Source organism: Pristiophorus japonicus, chromosome 1 (genome assembly GCF_044704955.1).
Source record: "Pristiophorus japonicus isolate sPriJap1 chromosome 1, sPriJap1.hap1, whole genome shotgun sequence".
Lineage (NCBI taxonomy): Eukaryota > Metazoa > Chordata > Chondrichthyes > Pristiophoridae > Pristiophorus > Pristiophorus japonicus.
Window position 1 is genome coordinate 415,704,818 of NC_091977.1, and position 17,265 is coordinate 415,722,082.

General features: G+C 47.0%; 1 protein-coding gene across 1 annotated transcript in view; it reads right to left on the bottom strand.

The window, feature by feature from the left end:
- Nucleotides 1–17,265, bottom strand: part of LOC139267383 (lipoxygenase homology domain-containing protein 1-like) — a 496,361-nt gene that overhangs the window by 87,908 nt on the left and 391,188 nt on the right. The window contains exons 35-36 of the mRNA XM_070885678.1: nt 887–968; nt 708–763 (exon numbers count right to left, since the gene is read on the bottom strand). Of these exons, the coding sequence (XP_070741779.1) occupies nt 708–763; nt 887–968 (138 nt within the window). The remainder of the gene's footprint in view (nt 1–707; nt 764–886; nt 969–17,265) is intronic.

A 17,265-nucleotide genomic window follows, 5' to 3' on the forward strand; every position in this document is an offset into this window, starting at 1 on the left:
TAACTCTTCTTCCAATGCTTTTTTGGTGTTCAAATTTGCATCGATCCCTTCCTCATGAAGCTTGGCATTTTACAAGTGTAACTTGCTATTTAGCATTTGTTAGATCTGCTTATTGTCATATGTGATTATTAAATACATTAAATACATCTCAAAATACTTATATTTAACCTTTTTGTTTGGGTAATGAGTAGTTGAGATTGCCTGCTATCACATTGCTCGCATGCCTGACACAAGATTCCTAAAGCAAGCGCTCTATTTGGAACTCCTGCATGGCAAGCGAGCCCCAGATGGGCAGAGGAAACGTTTCAAGGACACCCTCAAAACCTCCTTGATAAAATGCAACATCCCAACCGACACCTGGGAGTCCCTGGCCAAAGACTGCCCTAAGTGGAGGAAGAGCATCCGGGAGGGCGCTGAGCACCTCGAATCTCGTCGCCGAGAGCATGCAGAAAGTAAGCTCAGGCAGCAGAAGGAGCGTGCGGCAAACCAGTCTTCCCACCCACCCTTTCCTTCAACGACTGTCTGTCCCACCTGTGACAGAAACTGTAATTCTCGTATTGGACTGTTCAGTCACCTAAGAACTCACTTTTAGAGTGGAAGCAAGTCTTCCTCGATTTTGAGGGACTGTCTATGATGATGAATTTACAGTATGATTCACCAAACAGTAACTATATATGCTGATCGAAAAAATGTATTCTTATACTTACTTTTTGCTATCAGTTCTCTCTCAGTTTTTTGATCTTCCCGATTCACATCTAGCCACCTGTCAGTTTAATGAATTATTAATGTGTAGTAAATAAAGTCAAAGATTGTCCAAATTAGTTATATTGTTTAAATTTGGTGCTACATTTATCAATTCATGGCAATTTTTTAATTCATGGTGTACCTGTTGCAAATGAACATGTATTCATACTCATGGTTATTCTCTTCAATCTTAATGATGACTTTGTCAAGGAACCATCCACTATCTGTAGAAAAAGATATTTCAGATTAGATCTGCTTATTGTCATATGTGATTATTGTTATGTATGTAATAACTCGATAGACTGAACACTGTAAACTCACTCAGGTGCAAACCTGGCTCAACATTATTCGGGCCCAAAGTGCCCACATTACATGGTGGCTTCCTTTATATACCTGGCCCGCACACACGTGTGTACAGCCCAATGACCTCCGACAGTGGCACCCCCAGGTGGCTAGTAACCCCAAGCACATATACATGACAACATCCCTCTTCAAGATCTTAGTATCAGTCTCTTTACAAGTTAAGACGGTCTTGGGCTTTCCGCTCACGAATTGATCGTCTCAGTTCAACTCCAGTTCTGGGCGAGCGTTCTGAGTCAGTTATGACTGGAGCCGAGGTAGCTGATCTGATGGGAGTGGCAATGACCATGTCAAAGATTGAAAGTCCAGATCCATTGATGACGGCGGAATCCTCTGATGACTGAATATAGGTTGGTTAGTCACTGATCGTATCTTCCTCAACATGTTCCAGTTCATCCACGTGCCGCAGCATTATCTGATCAACATGTTTCCTGCATGTTTGCCCATTCTTGAGCCTGACAATAAACACTCTGTTACCCTCCTTGGCCGTGACAGTACCAGCAACCCACCTGGGACCTTGACCATAATTTAGCACATACATAGGATCATTCACAGAGATGTCGTGTGACACAGCAGCACGATCATGATACCACTGCTGATTTCGACGTCTGTTTTCAACAAGATCGTTCACGTCAGGATGGACAAGAGAGAGCTTGGTCTTGAGACCTCTCTTCAACAATAGTTCAACAGGGGAGACCCCGGTAAGCATGTGGGGTCTTGTCCTGTAACTAAGCAATATGCATGACAAGCGAGTCTGCAGTGAACCCTCAATTACACATTGCATACTCTGCTTGATGGTTTGGACCGCACGCTCTGATTGACCATTAGAAGCAGGTTTGAATGGTGCTTGTAAAGTCCTGTCTCCTCAGTACAGATTCACATGAGGCATGTAGTGAAGTCAAGGTCACTCTGGACCTGCACCTTTATTTCACAGCTCTGGAATGCTGCACTTGCCTGAGACCTGTCCTTATATACCTGTCTCTTGCAAGTGCTCCCCTGGTGGTAAGGTATGCTGGTGGTTACAGGTCATATCTTATTACAGTCATGTATAGCATGTTAGGATACAGTTATATATAATAATGTAAGATACATGACAGTGCCGACCTCACATGTTTAATACCATTGAGTTTCATGAACTCTTGAAACTCCAGACTTGTGAAGCAAGATCCATTGTCACTCACAATGATGTCAGGCAGACCATGAGTAGCAAACATGACACAAAGGCTCTCAATGGTAGCTGTGGATGTACTGAATGACATGATTATACACTCTATCCACTTGGAATATGCATCCACAACAAAAAACATCTTACCCAGGAAAGGACCCGCAAAGTCGATGTGGATCCTCGACCATGGTTTGGATGGCCACGACCACAGACTCAGCGGAGGTTCCGCTAGTACTTTGCTTAGCAGCATGCAAGTGTTGCATTGATACCCACATGATTCCAGATCAGAGTCAATTCCAAGCCACCATAAGTGAGACCTGGCGATCATGACAATACCGGGATGAGTGCTGTGTAGATCACGTACAAATTTCTCTCTGCCTTTCTTCGGCATAACAACACGATTACCCCATAGAAAACAATCTGACTGAATGGATACTTCTTCTTTGCGACGGTTGTAAGTTTTGGTCTCAATACACATTTCCAGAGGTTCCTACGGATTGGAGGGTAGCTAATATAACCCCACTTTTTAAAAAAAGAGGGAGAGAAAACAGGGAATTATAGACCGGTTAGCCTGACATCGATAGTGGGGAAAATGTTGGAATCAATTATTAAAGATGTAATTGTTGTGTCCTTGAATGCTCTAATAATGACTCCACGAGGCAATTTATTGTACTTGAACTGTAGTGACCATAGTCCTTTATTTGTTAACTCCAGAGTGAGAATCACACCTGGTGGCCTGCCATTTATACTAGGCCAGGCACACCTGTACAGGTAACCTACAAGTCTCCCACTGCTGTGCCCTCTGGTGGCAAACCTTGTGATAGTACCAACAGTAGCTATTGTGCTCCTAACACAGATGAGGCTGCACACAGGGAGGTTAAAGTAACAGTGACCTCAGTCTTTATTAAGATACACCAGAGTGAGGAACAGGATTTAGGAGCCGGCTTATATACAGTGCTCCCAAGGGATGCTGGGATCCCTTGGGACTGCAGGGGATGAGCCTCCTGGTGGCGGAACATGGGAGTGCATGCTTTACAGATACACAACATCACTCCCACCCCTCAAAGTGAAAACTATTTACAAGGTGAGGCAGTCGGGAGCCTTTCTTTCCCTGGTGGACCGCCTCGGTACAAATGTCTGTTCTGGTGTGTTCGCTGTGCCCTCGCTGGGCTGGTGTGTTGTTGGCCCTGCAGGGCTGCTGGGTGAGCCTGGCCTTGCTGCGTTGTTGGGCATGATGGGTTCAATTTCCTGGGCTGGCGTGGTGTCATTGATCCTTTGGGTGTGTGTTGTGGGTTTGAAAAGGGTGGTGTCTGCTGTGGGTTGTTCAGGGCAGTCTGTGAACCGCAGCCTCGTTTGGTCCAGGTGCTTTCTGCAAATTTGTCCATTGTCTAGTTTGACTACAAACACCCTATTCCCTTATTTAGCTATCACCTTGCCCGCGATCCACTTGGGACCATGTCCATAGTTTAGCCCATACACAGGGTCATTCAGATCAATTTCCCGTGACACAGTGGCGCGACCATCGTTTACATTTTGTTGCTGCCGCCTGCTCTCTACCTGGTCATGCAGGTTGGGGTGAACCAGCGGGAGTCTGGTTTTAACTGTCCTTTTCATGAGTAGCTCAGCCGGGGGCACCCCTATGAGTGAGTGGGGTCTCGTGCGGTAGCTAAGCAGTACTCAGGACAGGCGGGTTTGGAGTGAGCCTTCTGTGACTCGTTTAAGGCTCAGTTTGATTGTTTGTACTGCCCGCTCTGCCTGCCCATTGGAGGCTGGTTTAAATGGGACCGAGGTGACATGTTTGATCCCATTGTGGGTCATGAATTCTTTAAATTCGGCACTGGTGAAACATGGCACATTGTCACTGACCAGTATGTCAGGCAGGCTGTGGGTGGCAAAGATGGCCCTCAGGCTTTCAATGGTGTCGGTGGCGGTGCTTCCCGACATTATTTCACGTTCAATCCATTTTGAAAAAGCATCCACCACCACCAGGAACATTTTACTAAGGAACGGGCCTGCATAGTCGACATGGATCCTCGACCATGGTCTGGAGGGCCAGGACCACAAACTTAGTGGTGCCTCTCTGGGCGCGTTGCTCAACTGAGTACATACGCTGCATTGCCGTACACAGGACGCTAAGTCAGAGTCGATACTGGGCCACCACACATGAGATCTGGCTATCGCTTTCATCATTACTATACCCGGGTGTGCACTGTGGAGATCCAAGATGAACGTCTCCCTGCCCTTTTTTGGTAGCACTACGCAGTTACCCCACAACAGGCAATCTGCCTGAATGGACAGCTCGTCCTTTCGCCGCTGGAATGGCTTGATTGGCTCTTGCATTTCAACGGGGATGCTGGCCGAGCTCCCATGCAGTACACAGTTTTTTACTAGGGACAGCAGAGGATCTTGGCTGGTCCAAGTCCTAATCTGGCGGGCCGTGACAGGTGATTTATCATTTTCAAACGCTTCCATGACCATCAACAAGTCTGTGGGCTGCGCCACCATCAACAAGTTTGCAGGCTGCGCCATTTCCACCCCCGTGGTGGGCAATGGTAGCCGACTGAGAGCATCCGCACAGTTCTCGGTGACTGGCCTGTGGCGGATAATATAGTTATACGCTGATAGTGTGAGTGCCCACCTTTGTATACGGGCTGAGGTTTCGTATTTATCCTCTTGTTTTCAGTGAACAGGGAGGTGAGGGGCTTGTGATCGGTTTCCAGCTCAAATTTGAGGCCAAACAGATACTGATGCATTTTCTTTACCCCAAACACAAACGCTAATGCATCTTTCTCAATCATGCTGTAGGTCCTCTCGGACTTAGACAAGCTCCTGGAAGTATAAGCGACAGGTTGCAACTTCCCCGCAACATTAGCTTGTTGTAATGCATACCCAACTCCGTACGACGACGTGTCACATGCTAGCACAAGTCTTTTACACGGGTTATACAATACAAGCAGCTTGTTGGAGCATAAAATGTTTCTGGCTTTCTCAAAAGCAATTACTTGTTTTTTTCCCCGTACACAGTTCTCACCTTTGCACAATAACGCATGTAGGGGCTCTAAAAGGGTGCTTAGCCCCGGTAGGAAGTTACCAAAATCGTTGAGGAGTCCCAGGTAGCGAGTATTGGTCCTGTCGCGAGAAACGATTAATAGTTACTTTATAATCGCCGCAAATCCTGACCATGCCATCACTTTTGAGTACTGGAACAATTGGGCTGGCCCACTCGCTGAATTCCACTGGGGAGGTGATGCCCTTGCGTTGCAACCTGTCCAGCTCAATTTCCACTCTCTCCCTCATCATATGAGGTACCGCTCGCGCCTTGTGGTGAACGGGTCGTACCTCTGGGACCAAGTGGATCTGCACCTACGCCCTGGAAAAGTTTCCAATGTCTGGCTCAAAAAGGGAAGGAAATTTGTTAAGAACCTGGGTACATGAGGCCTGATCGACATGTGATAGCGCTTGGATGTCATCCCTGTTCCAGCGGATTTTGCCCAGCCAGCTCCTTTCAAGCAGTGTGGGGCCATCGCTTGGAACAATCCAGAGTGGCAGTTCGTGCACCGTGCCATCGGAGGTGACCTTGACCATGGCGCTGCCCAGGACAGTGATAAGCTCTTTGGTGTACGTTCTCAGTTTCGTGTGGATGGGGCTCAAGGCTGGTCTGAATGCCTTGTTGCACCACAGTCTATCAAACCTCTTTTTACTCATGATGGATTGGCTCGCACCAGTGTCCAGTTTCATGGCTACGGGTAAGCCATTCAATTTTACGTTTAGCATTATAGGTGGACATTTTGTCGAAAATGTGAGCACCCCGTGTACTTCAGCATCTGCCTCCTCTCTCTGAGGCTCGAAATTGCTTTGATCCACCATGGACCGATCTTCCTCTGCCACGTGGTGGTTAGCAGGTTTTGCAGAGCTTGCAGCTCGTTTTCAAGCTCGTTGGAGGTGCCCCACTGTTCCACAGCTCTTGCAAACATACGCATTGAAGCAGCATGAATAGGCTGAATGGAAGCCTCCACAACGCCAACAAGGTGTGAATTGCCTTGCATTCATCCTTTGTTGGGGACTCTGAGTCATCTGGGTCGCCTGAGGCCTGCTGGCAGTTGCGGACTCATGGGTTCTGCCCTGTACATTTCTGCTCGCAAACACAGTTCCAGTTAATTTATGAACATTGCTGAGAGATTTGTTTGGTGTTATCACTGGTGGCCTATCGCAATGGCCTTACTGAGGGTCGGTGTCTCTACAGTCAAAAGTTTTTGTAGAATGGTGTCATGGCCAATGCCCAGTACAAAAAAGTCTGAGCATTTGCTCCAGGTCGCCATCAAACTCACATTGTCCTGCAAGTCGCCTTAACTCGGCGATGTAGCTCACCACTTCCTGACCTTCAGATAGCTGGCAAGTGTAGAACCGATACCTCGCCATCAGCACGCTCTCCCTCGGGTTAAGATACTCCCGAACCAGTGTACACAGCTCCTCATACAACTTATCTGAAGTTTTCACCAGAGCCAGAAGATTCTTCATGAGGCTGTAGGTCGGTGCCCTGCAGACTGTGAGGAGGACCGTTCTCCTTTTTGCAGTGCTTCCTTCTCTATCCAGCTCGTTCGCTACAAAATACTGGTCTAACCATTCGACATAGGCTTCCCAGTCCTCATCCTCCGAGAACTTCTTCAGGATGCCCACAGTTTGCTGCAGCTTTGCGTTGGATTCATATCCTCGTCACCAGTTATTGTGTTCCTAACACAGATGAGGTTGCACACAGGGAGGTTAAGTAACAGTGACCTCAGTCTTTAATAAGACACTCCAGAGTGAGGAACAGGCCTTAGGGGCTGGCTTAAATACAGTGCTCCCAAGGGATGCTGGGATCCCTTGGGACTTCAGGGGATGAGCTCCCTGGTGGCAGAACATGGGAGTGCATGCTTTACAGGTACACAACAGTAGCCATGTAATATACATGACATCACTCTCTCTTAAGCCTTTAGTGCAAATCACCTCTGCATTGATTGTGCTCTGGGCTTAGCTCTATCTGGGCTCTATCTGCTTGGGTGAGTGGTTGGTGCAGTAGAGTGCTGGTGGTTACTGTTCCTGTGTGTCCCTGACCACTCCATTCTCCCCCCCGCCGCCCGCCCCCACCCCCTGCCACACATTGCTTATGCCGGAGGCACATTGCATTGTTCAGAAAAACAAGTTTGCATTACATTTGTGGTTCCGTTGTGAGACAAGTACATTAGATTGGTGAGGTACATTATTGATGTGGTGACCGGTGCGTAAGGACAAACTAGTTCTTGAACTGCTGGATGGTATCCGTGCAGTCTGGTGGCGGCGCGGTGCTCAGTTGGCTCAAGTTGCCTGCTCTTGGGGCTGTTGACGTGGTTCCTCGAGTCGGGCAGGTTCAAGATGCCTGTGACCTCCCTGTCCTTTCTTTGCGCCCTGGGTCACTGCTGCTCCCTGAGAAGCTGTCATCTAGCAGTGCACAGGGTACTGCTGACTCGCTAGTCTGGGCATTGTTTGGTTTGGGATCCTGGCTGCTTCCGGTCCACTTTGGGGGGACTGTAGCTGGTGACCCTTCATTTCTGGGTATGGCCTTGGTGGTGATGGGGTCTGGGGACTGCACCTTAGAACAGTTTGCTCTTTCAGGCTCGTGGCGGTTGATACCATCGGGTGCCTGAGAGGTGGAGCCAATCAGGAGCAGGTTATTGATCCAGATGCCCTGCTGAGCAACTCGTGTGTATTGGCTGCTTGTGGCCACACTCCGTGGTGCATAACTCTGGTCCCCGGGACGCAGGCTACAGCATTGGGTAGCTCGCTGGACTTGAGTGATCCCGATCGGTGTTTGCCCACTGCATTGGCTGCATGCAGTTGAAATCCTATATCGCATAACTTTTCATTACTTATTGTGGATACTCTATAGCTCCGATTGCGATCGCACGACTTTTCCTCGCTGGTTGCATGTACACAATTCTGATCATCAATTACACATTTCACATGATCACGTGACTTTTCCTTGCTTATTGCATGTACATAACTCTGATCATCACTTACACATTTTACATGATCGCGTGACTTTTCCTTGCTTATTGCATGTACACAACTCTGATCGTCAGTTACACATTTTGTCTCTAACTTACAGTTGCTATTACATTGCTTGAGTTTGTGGAACTGTCCCTTTAATTGTAGTGGGTTGCAGGCTTTCTTTAAGAGAGCCTTACTTTCTTTACCCCAATCCTCTTCTCCGTTTGGTGCCACGTGTTGCTCCATCAGCACTGCACCTCGTGGTCTGGCCGTGGCCATCTTTCCTCCATCCACGATGTCAACTGCGGTGATCCGCTTCTCCCCGGGTTCTGCCACCGAAGCTGGGAAGTTGCCTTTGGATCCGATTTTCTTCCTCTGGAGTCCTTCCACTGGAGCCTGGAAGGTGCATTCGGGTCGTCTCAGCTGGATCATCTCCACGCAGTCATGCTGAACGGTCTGTGCCTCGCGTGCTGTGCTGGTCTGCTCTCTGGTGCCAGGTTCACCCTCAAGTGAGGGCTTGCTATGCCTGCGAACGCGGAGGACATCAATCACTGGAGGGTTGAAGTCTTCCAACTTCCAATGGATCTTCTCCATCCACCTACTGCCGAGCAGCATTGATCCATCACCTGCAACAATCCACAGAGGTAACTTGTGCACCGCACCATCATGGTGTACCTTTACATTCACACTACCAACAACTGGGATAAGTTCATCGGTGTAGGTGCGCAGCTTTGCCTGAACCGGGACCAACTTGGGTCGTTCAACTTGATTGTCCCATAGCCTCTCAAAGGCTTCTTGATTCATTACTGACTGGCTCGCCCTCGTGTCCATTTCCATGAAGACTGGAACGCCATCTATCTCAACTTCCATCCTCAATGGGGAACACTCGGTGGTGCAGGTAAACATGCTATATACCTCATCGTGGGGCTGAGCTGCCTCTCTGCTGATCATTTCATAATCCGCACTGGATTCATAGCCATCTGCAGACTCTTCATCAACACAGTGCGTCATATTTCTCTTACACATTCGCTGGAGGTGGCCTTTGTGCTGCAGCCCCTGCATACATAGTCTTTAAAGCCGCACTGGTGAGCCCTGTGGTTCCCTCCACAACGCCAACCTGGAGCTACTCGATTAGGCCCCCTCGGCGGACTCTGAGTTAAAGGACTTGGGGGCCTGTTCTCTCTCCCCTGAGAGGGTTCGTGTTCTACAGTCTAGCCTCTAAACAACGCCACTCTGTGCACAGTACCTGCCGCGTTTGAGTCCTGAGGGTGAGTCATCTGTCTAGAGCGGCAGGTCGAGATCATGAATGCCTGGCTCATGGAGATGGCCTTCTGCAGTGTGACTCTGGTATCCGCTGACAGTAGCTTGTGAAGGAGGCCTCATGGCCAATTCCAGTGACAAAAATGTCTTGCAGTGCTTCGTTGAGGTGGTTGCCAAACTCACATGGTGCCGCCAGCCTCCTGAGGTCTGCGGCTTTTTTCACGATTTCCTGGCCTTCGGGCCATTGGTGGGTGTAGAACCAGTGTCTCTTTGGGCTTGAGTTGCTCATGTATCAGGGTTACGAACTCTTCGTACGTCTTGGTCGTTGTCTTCGCTGGTGCCAGCAAGTCCCTGACGAGGCCATAGATGGTGGGACCACAACAGGTTAGCAGGATAGCTCTGCGCTTATCAGCCAGTGTGGCCGGATCGTCTCCTGCCAGGTCGTTTGCTGTGAAGAAATGGTCAAGCCTCTCCACAAAGGTGTCCCAATCATCACCATTGGCGAACTGCTGCAACGTACCAAGGGTAGCCATTTTCGCGTGAAAGTTCATAATCCCGTCGCCAATTATTGTGTCCTTGGATGCTCTAATAATGACTCCATGAGGCAATGTGTTGTACTTGAACTGTAGTGACCTTAGTCCTTTATTTGTTAACTCCAGAGTAAGGATTACCCCTGGTGGCCTGCCTTTTATACTAGGCCAGGCGCACCTGCACAGGTAACCTACAAGTCTCCCACTGCTGTGCCCTCTGGTGGCACACCTTGTGATAGTACCAACAGTAGCCATGTAGCATACATGACAGTAATAGCAGCGCATTTGGAAAGCAGTGACAGGATCGGTCCAAGTCAGCATGGATTTATTGAAAGGAAAATTATGCTTGACAAATCTTCTAGAATTTTTTGAGGATGTAACTAGTAGAGTGGACAAGGGAGAACCAGTGGATGTGGTGTATTTGGACTTTCAAAAGGCTTTTGACAAGGTCCCACACAGGAAATTAGTGTGCAAAATTAAAGCACATGGTATTGGGAGTAATGTATTGACGTGGATAGAGAACTGGTTGGCAGACAGGAAGCAAAGAGTAGGAATAAACGGGTTTTTTTCAGAATGGCAGGCAGTGACTAGTGGGTTACCACAAGGTTCAGTGCTGGGACCCCAGCTATTTACAATATACATTAATGATTTAGACGAAGGAATTGAATGTAATATCTCCAAGTTTGCAGATAGCACTAAGCTGGGTGGTAGTGTCAGCTGTGAGGAGGATGCCAAGAGGCTGCAGGTTGACTTGGACAGGTTTGGTGAGTGGGCAAATGCATGGCAAATGCAGTATAATGTAGATAAATGTGAGGTTTTGGTGGCAAAAACACCAAGGCAGAATATTATCTGAATGTGACAGATTAGGAAAAGGGGAGGTGCAACGAGACCTCGGTGTCATGGTACATCAGTCATTGAAAGTTGGCATGCAGGTACAGCAGGCGGTGAAGAAGGCAAATGGCATGTTGGCCTTCATAGCGAGAAGATTTGAGTATAGAAGCAGGGAGGTCTTACTGCAGGTGTACAGGGCCTTGGTGAGGCCACATCGTGAATATTGTGTACAGTTTTGGTCTCCTAATCTGAGGAAGGACATTCCTACATTCTTGCTCTTGAGAGAGTGCAGCGAAGGTTCGCCAGACTGATTCCCGGGTTGGCGGGACTGACATATGAAGAAAGATTGGATCGACTAGGCTTATATTCACTGGAATTTAGAAGAATGAGAGGGGATCTGATAGAAACATATAAAATTCTGACGCGATTGGACAGGTTAGATGCAGGAAGAATGTTCCCGATGTTGGGGAAGTCCAGAACTAGGGGTCACAGTCTCAGGATAAGGGGTAAGCCATTTAGGACCAAGATGAGAAGAAACTTCTTCACTCAGAAAATTGTGAACCTGTGGAATTCTCTACCACAGAAAGTTGTAGAGGCCAGTTCATTAGATATTCAAAAGGTAGTTAGATGTGGCCCTTACGGCTAAAGGGATCAAGGGTTATGGAGAGAAAGCAGGAATGGAGTACTGAAGTTGCATGATCAGCCATGATCATATTGAATGGTGGTGCAGGCTCGAAGGACCGAATGGCCTGCTCCTGCACCTATTTTCTATGTTTCTATGTTTTTATAGCAGAACAATGACCACTAAGGACACTTTTTACAATTGATAAAATCGGGTCCTGTCTGGTCCAGGTCCTAACTTGTTGAGCAGTGACAGGGGTTCCTTCACTCTCAAAAGCATCCATAGCGAACAGTAGATCTACAGGTTGTGGCATCTCCGCCTCCGGTGTGGGCAAAGGCAGATGGCTCAGTGCATCGGCACAATTCTCAGTGCCAGGTCTATGGCGAATGACATAATCATAGGCAGATAATGTCAGCGCCCACCTTTGGATCTGGGACGTTGCATTGGTATTGATACCTTTGTTTTCCAAAAAGAATGAAATGAGTGGCTTGTGATCTGTTTCGAGTTCAAAATGAAGACCAAACAGGTACTGATGCATCTTTTTAACCCCATACACACAGGCTAAAACTTATTTTTCTACCATGCTGTAGGCTCTTTCCGCCTTTGATAAACTTTTCGAAGCATACGCAACAGGTTACAGGTTGTAGTTTACCCGACTCATTAGCTTGTTGGAGCACGCAGCCAACCCCATATGATGAAGCATCACAGTCCAATACTAGATGCTTACATGGATCATAATATACCAGCAAATTGTTAGATCCAAAACAGATTTGCAGCTTTCTCGAAACCTCTATCTTGAGACACACCCCAAATCCAGTTGTCACCTTTTCTGAGCAGCATGTGCAATGGCTCTAATAAAGTGCTCAATCTAGGTAAGAAATTACTGAAGTAGTTGAGTAGACGAAGGAATGAACGCAGCTCCGTCACATTCTGAGGCCTGGGTGCATTTTTGATGGTTTTCGAGTCCATAGGCCTGATGCCATCAGCAGCAATCTTCCTCCCCAGAAATTCGAGTTCCGGTGCCATGAAGACGCACTTCGAACGTTTCAGCCTGAGTCCCACTTTGTCCAGACAATGTAGAACCTCTTCAACGTTGTTCAGGTGTTCGGCAGTGTCACAACCTGTGACCAGAATGTTATCTTGAAATACGACGGTTTTAGGGACGGACTTCAGAAGACTCTCCAAGTTCCTCAGAAATATGGCTGCAGCCGTGCGAATTCCAAAAGGACACCTATTGTAGAGAAACAGTCTTTATGAGTGTTGATACACGTAAATTTCTTCAACGTGTCGACGAACTCCTATGTCATATAGGCCGACATCAGATCCAGTTTAGTGAACAACTTCCCACCGGCTAGTGTTGCAAACAGCTCATCAGCCTTCAGTAACGTGTACTGATCCGGTTTCGAAAATCGGTTGATCGTGACCTTGTAGTCTCCACAAATCATGATAGTGCCATCACTCTTCAACATAGGAACAATGAGACTGGTCCATTCATTAAATTCAACCGGTGATATGACCCCTTCACGTTGGAGTCTGTCCAGCTCAATTTTGACCTTCTCCCTCATCATGTACAGAACAGCTTGAGCTTTATGATGGACGGGTCTTGCACCCAAGTCCAGGTGAATCTGTACCTTGGTTCCCGTGAAATTGCCGATACCTGGTTCAAACAGCGAGGGAAACTTACTCAGCATTTGAGCACACGAAGTGTCATCCACCGATGACAACGCTTTGATATCGTCCCAATTCCATTTGATTTTTCGAGCCAATTCCTGCCAAACAGCATTGGACTATTTCCTGGAACGATCCATAATGGTAGATCATGAACCACACCATCATACGACACCTTGGCTACTGCACTGCCAATCACTGGTATGAGTTCTTTGGTGTAAGTACGCAACTTGGCATCGACTGGACTCAGCTTAGGCTTCACAGCCTTAAGTGTCCCACAGCTTGTTGAATGTCGTTTGGCTCATTATTGACTGACTCACATCCGTGTCCAATTCCATTGATACCGGCACGTCATTTAGTTTCACATTAAGCATTATCGATTGGCTCTTTGTCAGGAATGAATACAGTCCATACACTTCCTCCTCGGGTACCTCGGGTTGCATATCCAGGTTTTTGCTGGACTGGTCGTCATCATCCACGTGGTAAGTCGCAACATGCTTGCTCAGTTGTGGACACATTCACTGAAGATACCGCACTTTTGAACAGACTTTACAGATATACTGTTTAAAACGACACTGATGATGCCAATGATTGCCTCCACAACACCAACTGGATGAAATCGGATTCATACCCGTTGGCGGACTTTCAGCAGCTACAGATTTCGCATACGCAGTCGAGTAGGCCCTGCCATAAGCAGCTCTGCCATACGACAACACAATCTTGTTTACAGTACTTGCTGTGGAGCTCCGACTCTTCGATGACATCTGCCTTAAATTATCATCCGTTGTCATGCATGCCTGGGCAATCGCAATGGCCTTGCTCAAGTCCAGCGTCTCCGCAGCCAATAACTTCCAGACAATCACCTCGTGGTTGATTCTTTTTACGAAGAAATCTCGCAGCATGTCTCCCAATGTGTCTGTGAATTTATATGGCCCAGCAACACGTCTTAGGTCGGCGACGAATTCTGACACATCCTGGCCCTCAGAACGAACATGTGTGTAGAATCGATAGCGTGAGATGATGATGCCTTCTTTAGGTTTGAGATGGTCACTTACCAGAGCACACAATTCCTCACAGTCCTTGTCCATTGGACGTGCAAGCGGGAGGAGATTCTTTATGAGGCCATAGATTTTCGGACCGCAGTGAGGAAAATCGCCCTGCGCCTAACTGCATCAGTAGCTTCCTCCATTTTGTTGGCCACGAAGTACTGATCCAGGCGATCGATAAAATCCGACCAGTCTTCTCCCTCCACGAATCTCTCCAGAATTCCAATGGTGCTCATTTTGCATGCGAAGGTTCTTGAGTTACCTCGTCACCAAATGTTATGTACGTAATAACTCGATAGACTGAATACTGTAAACTCATTCAGGCGCAAACCTGGCTTAACTTTATTCAGACCCAAAGTGCCCGCATTACATGGTGGCTTCCTTTATATACCTGGCCCGCACACACGTGCATACAGCCCAATGACTGCCGACAGTGGCTCCCCCTGGTGGCTAGTAACCCCAAGCATACATACATGACAATTATTAAATAAATTAAGTGAGCATCTTAAAATATATCTAACCTTTTTGTTTGGGTAATGAGTGGTTGAGACTGCCTGCTCTCATCACTGCTACAATATATCTTGTGTTTATATAATTTGTCGTATGAAGATGATATACTTGTAACTCCTCTCAACTAGAGGGCTGGCCATCCTAGATTGGGTGCTGTGTAATGAGAAAGGACTAATTAACAATCTTGTTGTGCGAGGCCCCTTGGGGAAGCGTGACCATAATATGGTAGAATTCTTTATTAAGATGGAGAGTGACACAGTTAATTCAGAGACTAGGGTCCTGAACTTGGGGAAAGGTAAATTCGATGGTATAAGATGTGAATTGGCTAGAATAGACTGGCGAGTGATACTTAAAGGGTTGATGGTGGATAGGCAATGGCAAACATTTATAGATCACATGGATGAACTTCAACAATTGTACATCCCTGTCTGGAGTAAAAAGAAAACAGGGAAGGTGGCTCAACCGTGGCTAACAAGGGAAATTAAGGATAGTGTTTAATCCAAGGAAGTGGCATATAAATTGGCCAGAAAAAGCAGCAAACCTGAGGACTGGGAGAATTTTGTAATACAGCAGAGGAGGACAAAGAGTTTAATTAGAAGGGGGAAAATAGAGTATGAGAGGAAGCTTGCTTGGAACATAAAAACTGACTGCAAAAGCTTCTATAGATATGTGAAGAGAAAAAGATTAGTGAAAACAAGCATAAGTCCCTTGCAGTCAGATTCAGGTGAATTTATAATGGGGAACAAAGAAATAGCGGACAAGTTAAACAAATACTTTGGTTCTGTTTTCACGAAGGAAGTCACAAATAATCTTCCGGAAATACTAGGGGACCGAGGGTCTAGTGAGAAGGAGGAACTGAAGGATACCCTTACAAAGTGGGAAATTGTGTGAGGGAAATTGATGGGATTGAAAAAAACATAGAAACATAGAAAATAGGTGCAGGAGTAGGCCATTCGGCCCTTCGAGCCTGCACCGCCATTCAATAAGATCATGGCTGATCATTCCTTCAGTACCCCTTTCCTGCTTTTTCTCCATGCCCCTTGATTCCCTTAGCCATAAGGGCCATATCTAACTCCCTCCTGAATATATCCAATAAACTGGCATCAACAACACTCTGCAGCAGGGAATTCCATTTCTCCTCATCTCAGTCCTAAATGGCCTACCCCTTATCGTAAGACTATGTCCCCTGGTTCTGGACTTCCCAAACATCGGGAACATTCATCCCGCATCTAACCTGTCCAGCCCCGTCCCGTCAGAATCTTATACGTTTCTATGAGATCCCCTCTCATCCTTTTAAACTCCAGTGAATAAAGGCCCAGTTGATCCAGTCTCCTCATATGACAGTCCAGCCATCACTGGAATCAGTCTGGTGAACCTTCGCTGCATGCCCTCAATAGCAAGAACGTCCTTCCTCAGATTAGGAGACCAAAACTGAACACAATATACCAGGTGAAGCCTCACTAAGGCTCTGTACAACTGCAGTAAGATCTCCCTGCTCCTATACTCAAATCCCCTAGCTATGAAGGCCAACATACCATTTGCCTTCTTTAGTGCCTGCTGTACCTGCTGTACTTTCAGTGACTGATGAACCATGACACCCAGGTCTCATTGCACCTTCCCTTTTCCAAATCTGCCACCATTCAGATAATATTCTGCCTTTGTGTTTTTGCCCCCAAAATGGATAACCTCACATTTATCCACATTATACTGCATCTTCCATGCATTTGCCCACTCACCTAACCTGTCCAAGTCACCCTGCAGCCTCTTAGCGTCCTCCTCACACCTCACACTGAAGCCTGATAAATTCCCGGGGCCTGATAGTCTGCATTCCAGTGTACTTAAGGAAGTGGCCATAGAAATAGTGGATGCATTGGTGATCATTTTCCAACAGTCTATCCACTCTGGATCAGTTCCTATGGACTGGAGGGTAGCTCATGTAACACCACTGTTTAATAAAGGAGGGAGAGAGAAAACGGGTAATTATAGACGGGTTAGCCTGACATCAGTAGTGGGGAAAATGTTGGAATCAATTATTAAAGATGAAATTGCAGCGCATTTGGAAAGCAGGAAAGCAGTGACAGGATCGGTCCAAGTCAGCATGGATTTAGGAAAGGGAAATCATGCTTGACAAATCTTCTGGAATTTTTTGAGGATGTAACCAGTAGAGTGGACAAGGGAGAACCAATGGATCTGGTGTATTTGAACTTTCAAAAGGCTTTTGACAAGGTCCCACATAAGAGATTGGTGTGCAAAATCAAAGCACATGGTATTGGGGGTAATGTGGGGGAGGAAATTAGGGGTGCATGCAATAAAGGTGCAGCAGTTATCATGGGTGACTTTAATATGCATATAGATTGGGCTAACCAAACTGGAAGCAATACAGCGGAGGAGGATTTGCTGGAGTCCATAAGGGATGGTTTTCTAGACTAATATGTCGAGGAACCAACTAGGGGGGAGGCCATCTTAGACTGGCTGTTGTGTAATGAGAGAGGATTAATTAGCAATCTCGTTGTGCGAGGCCCC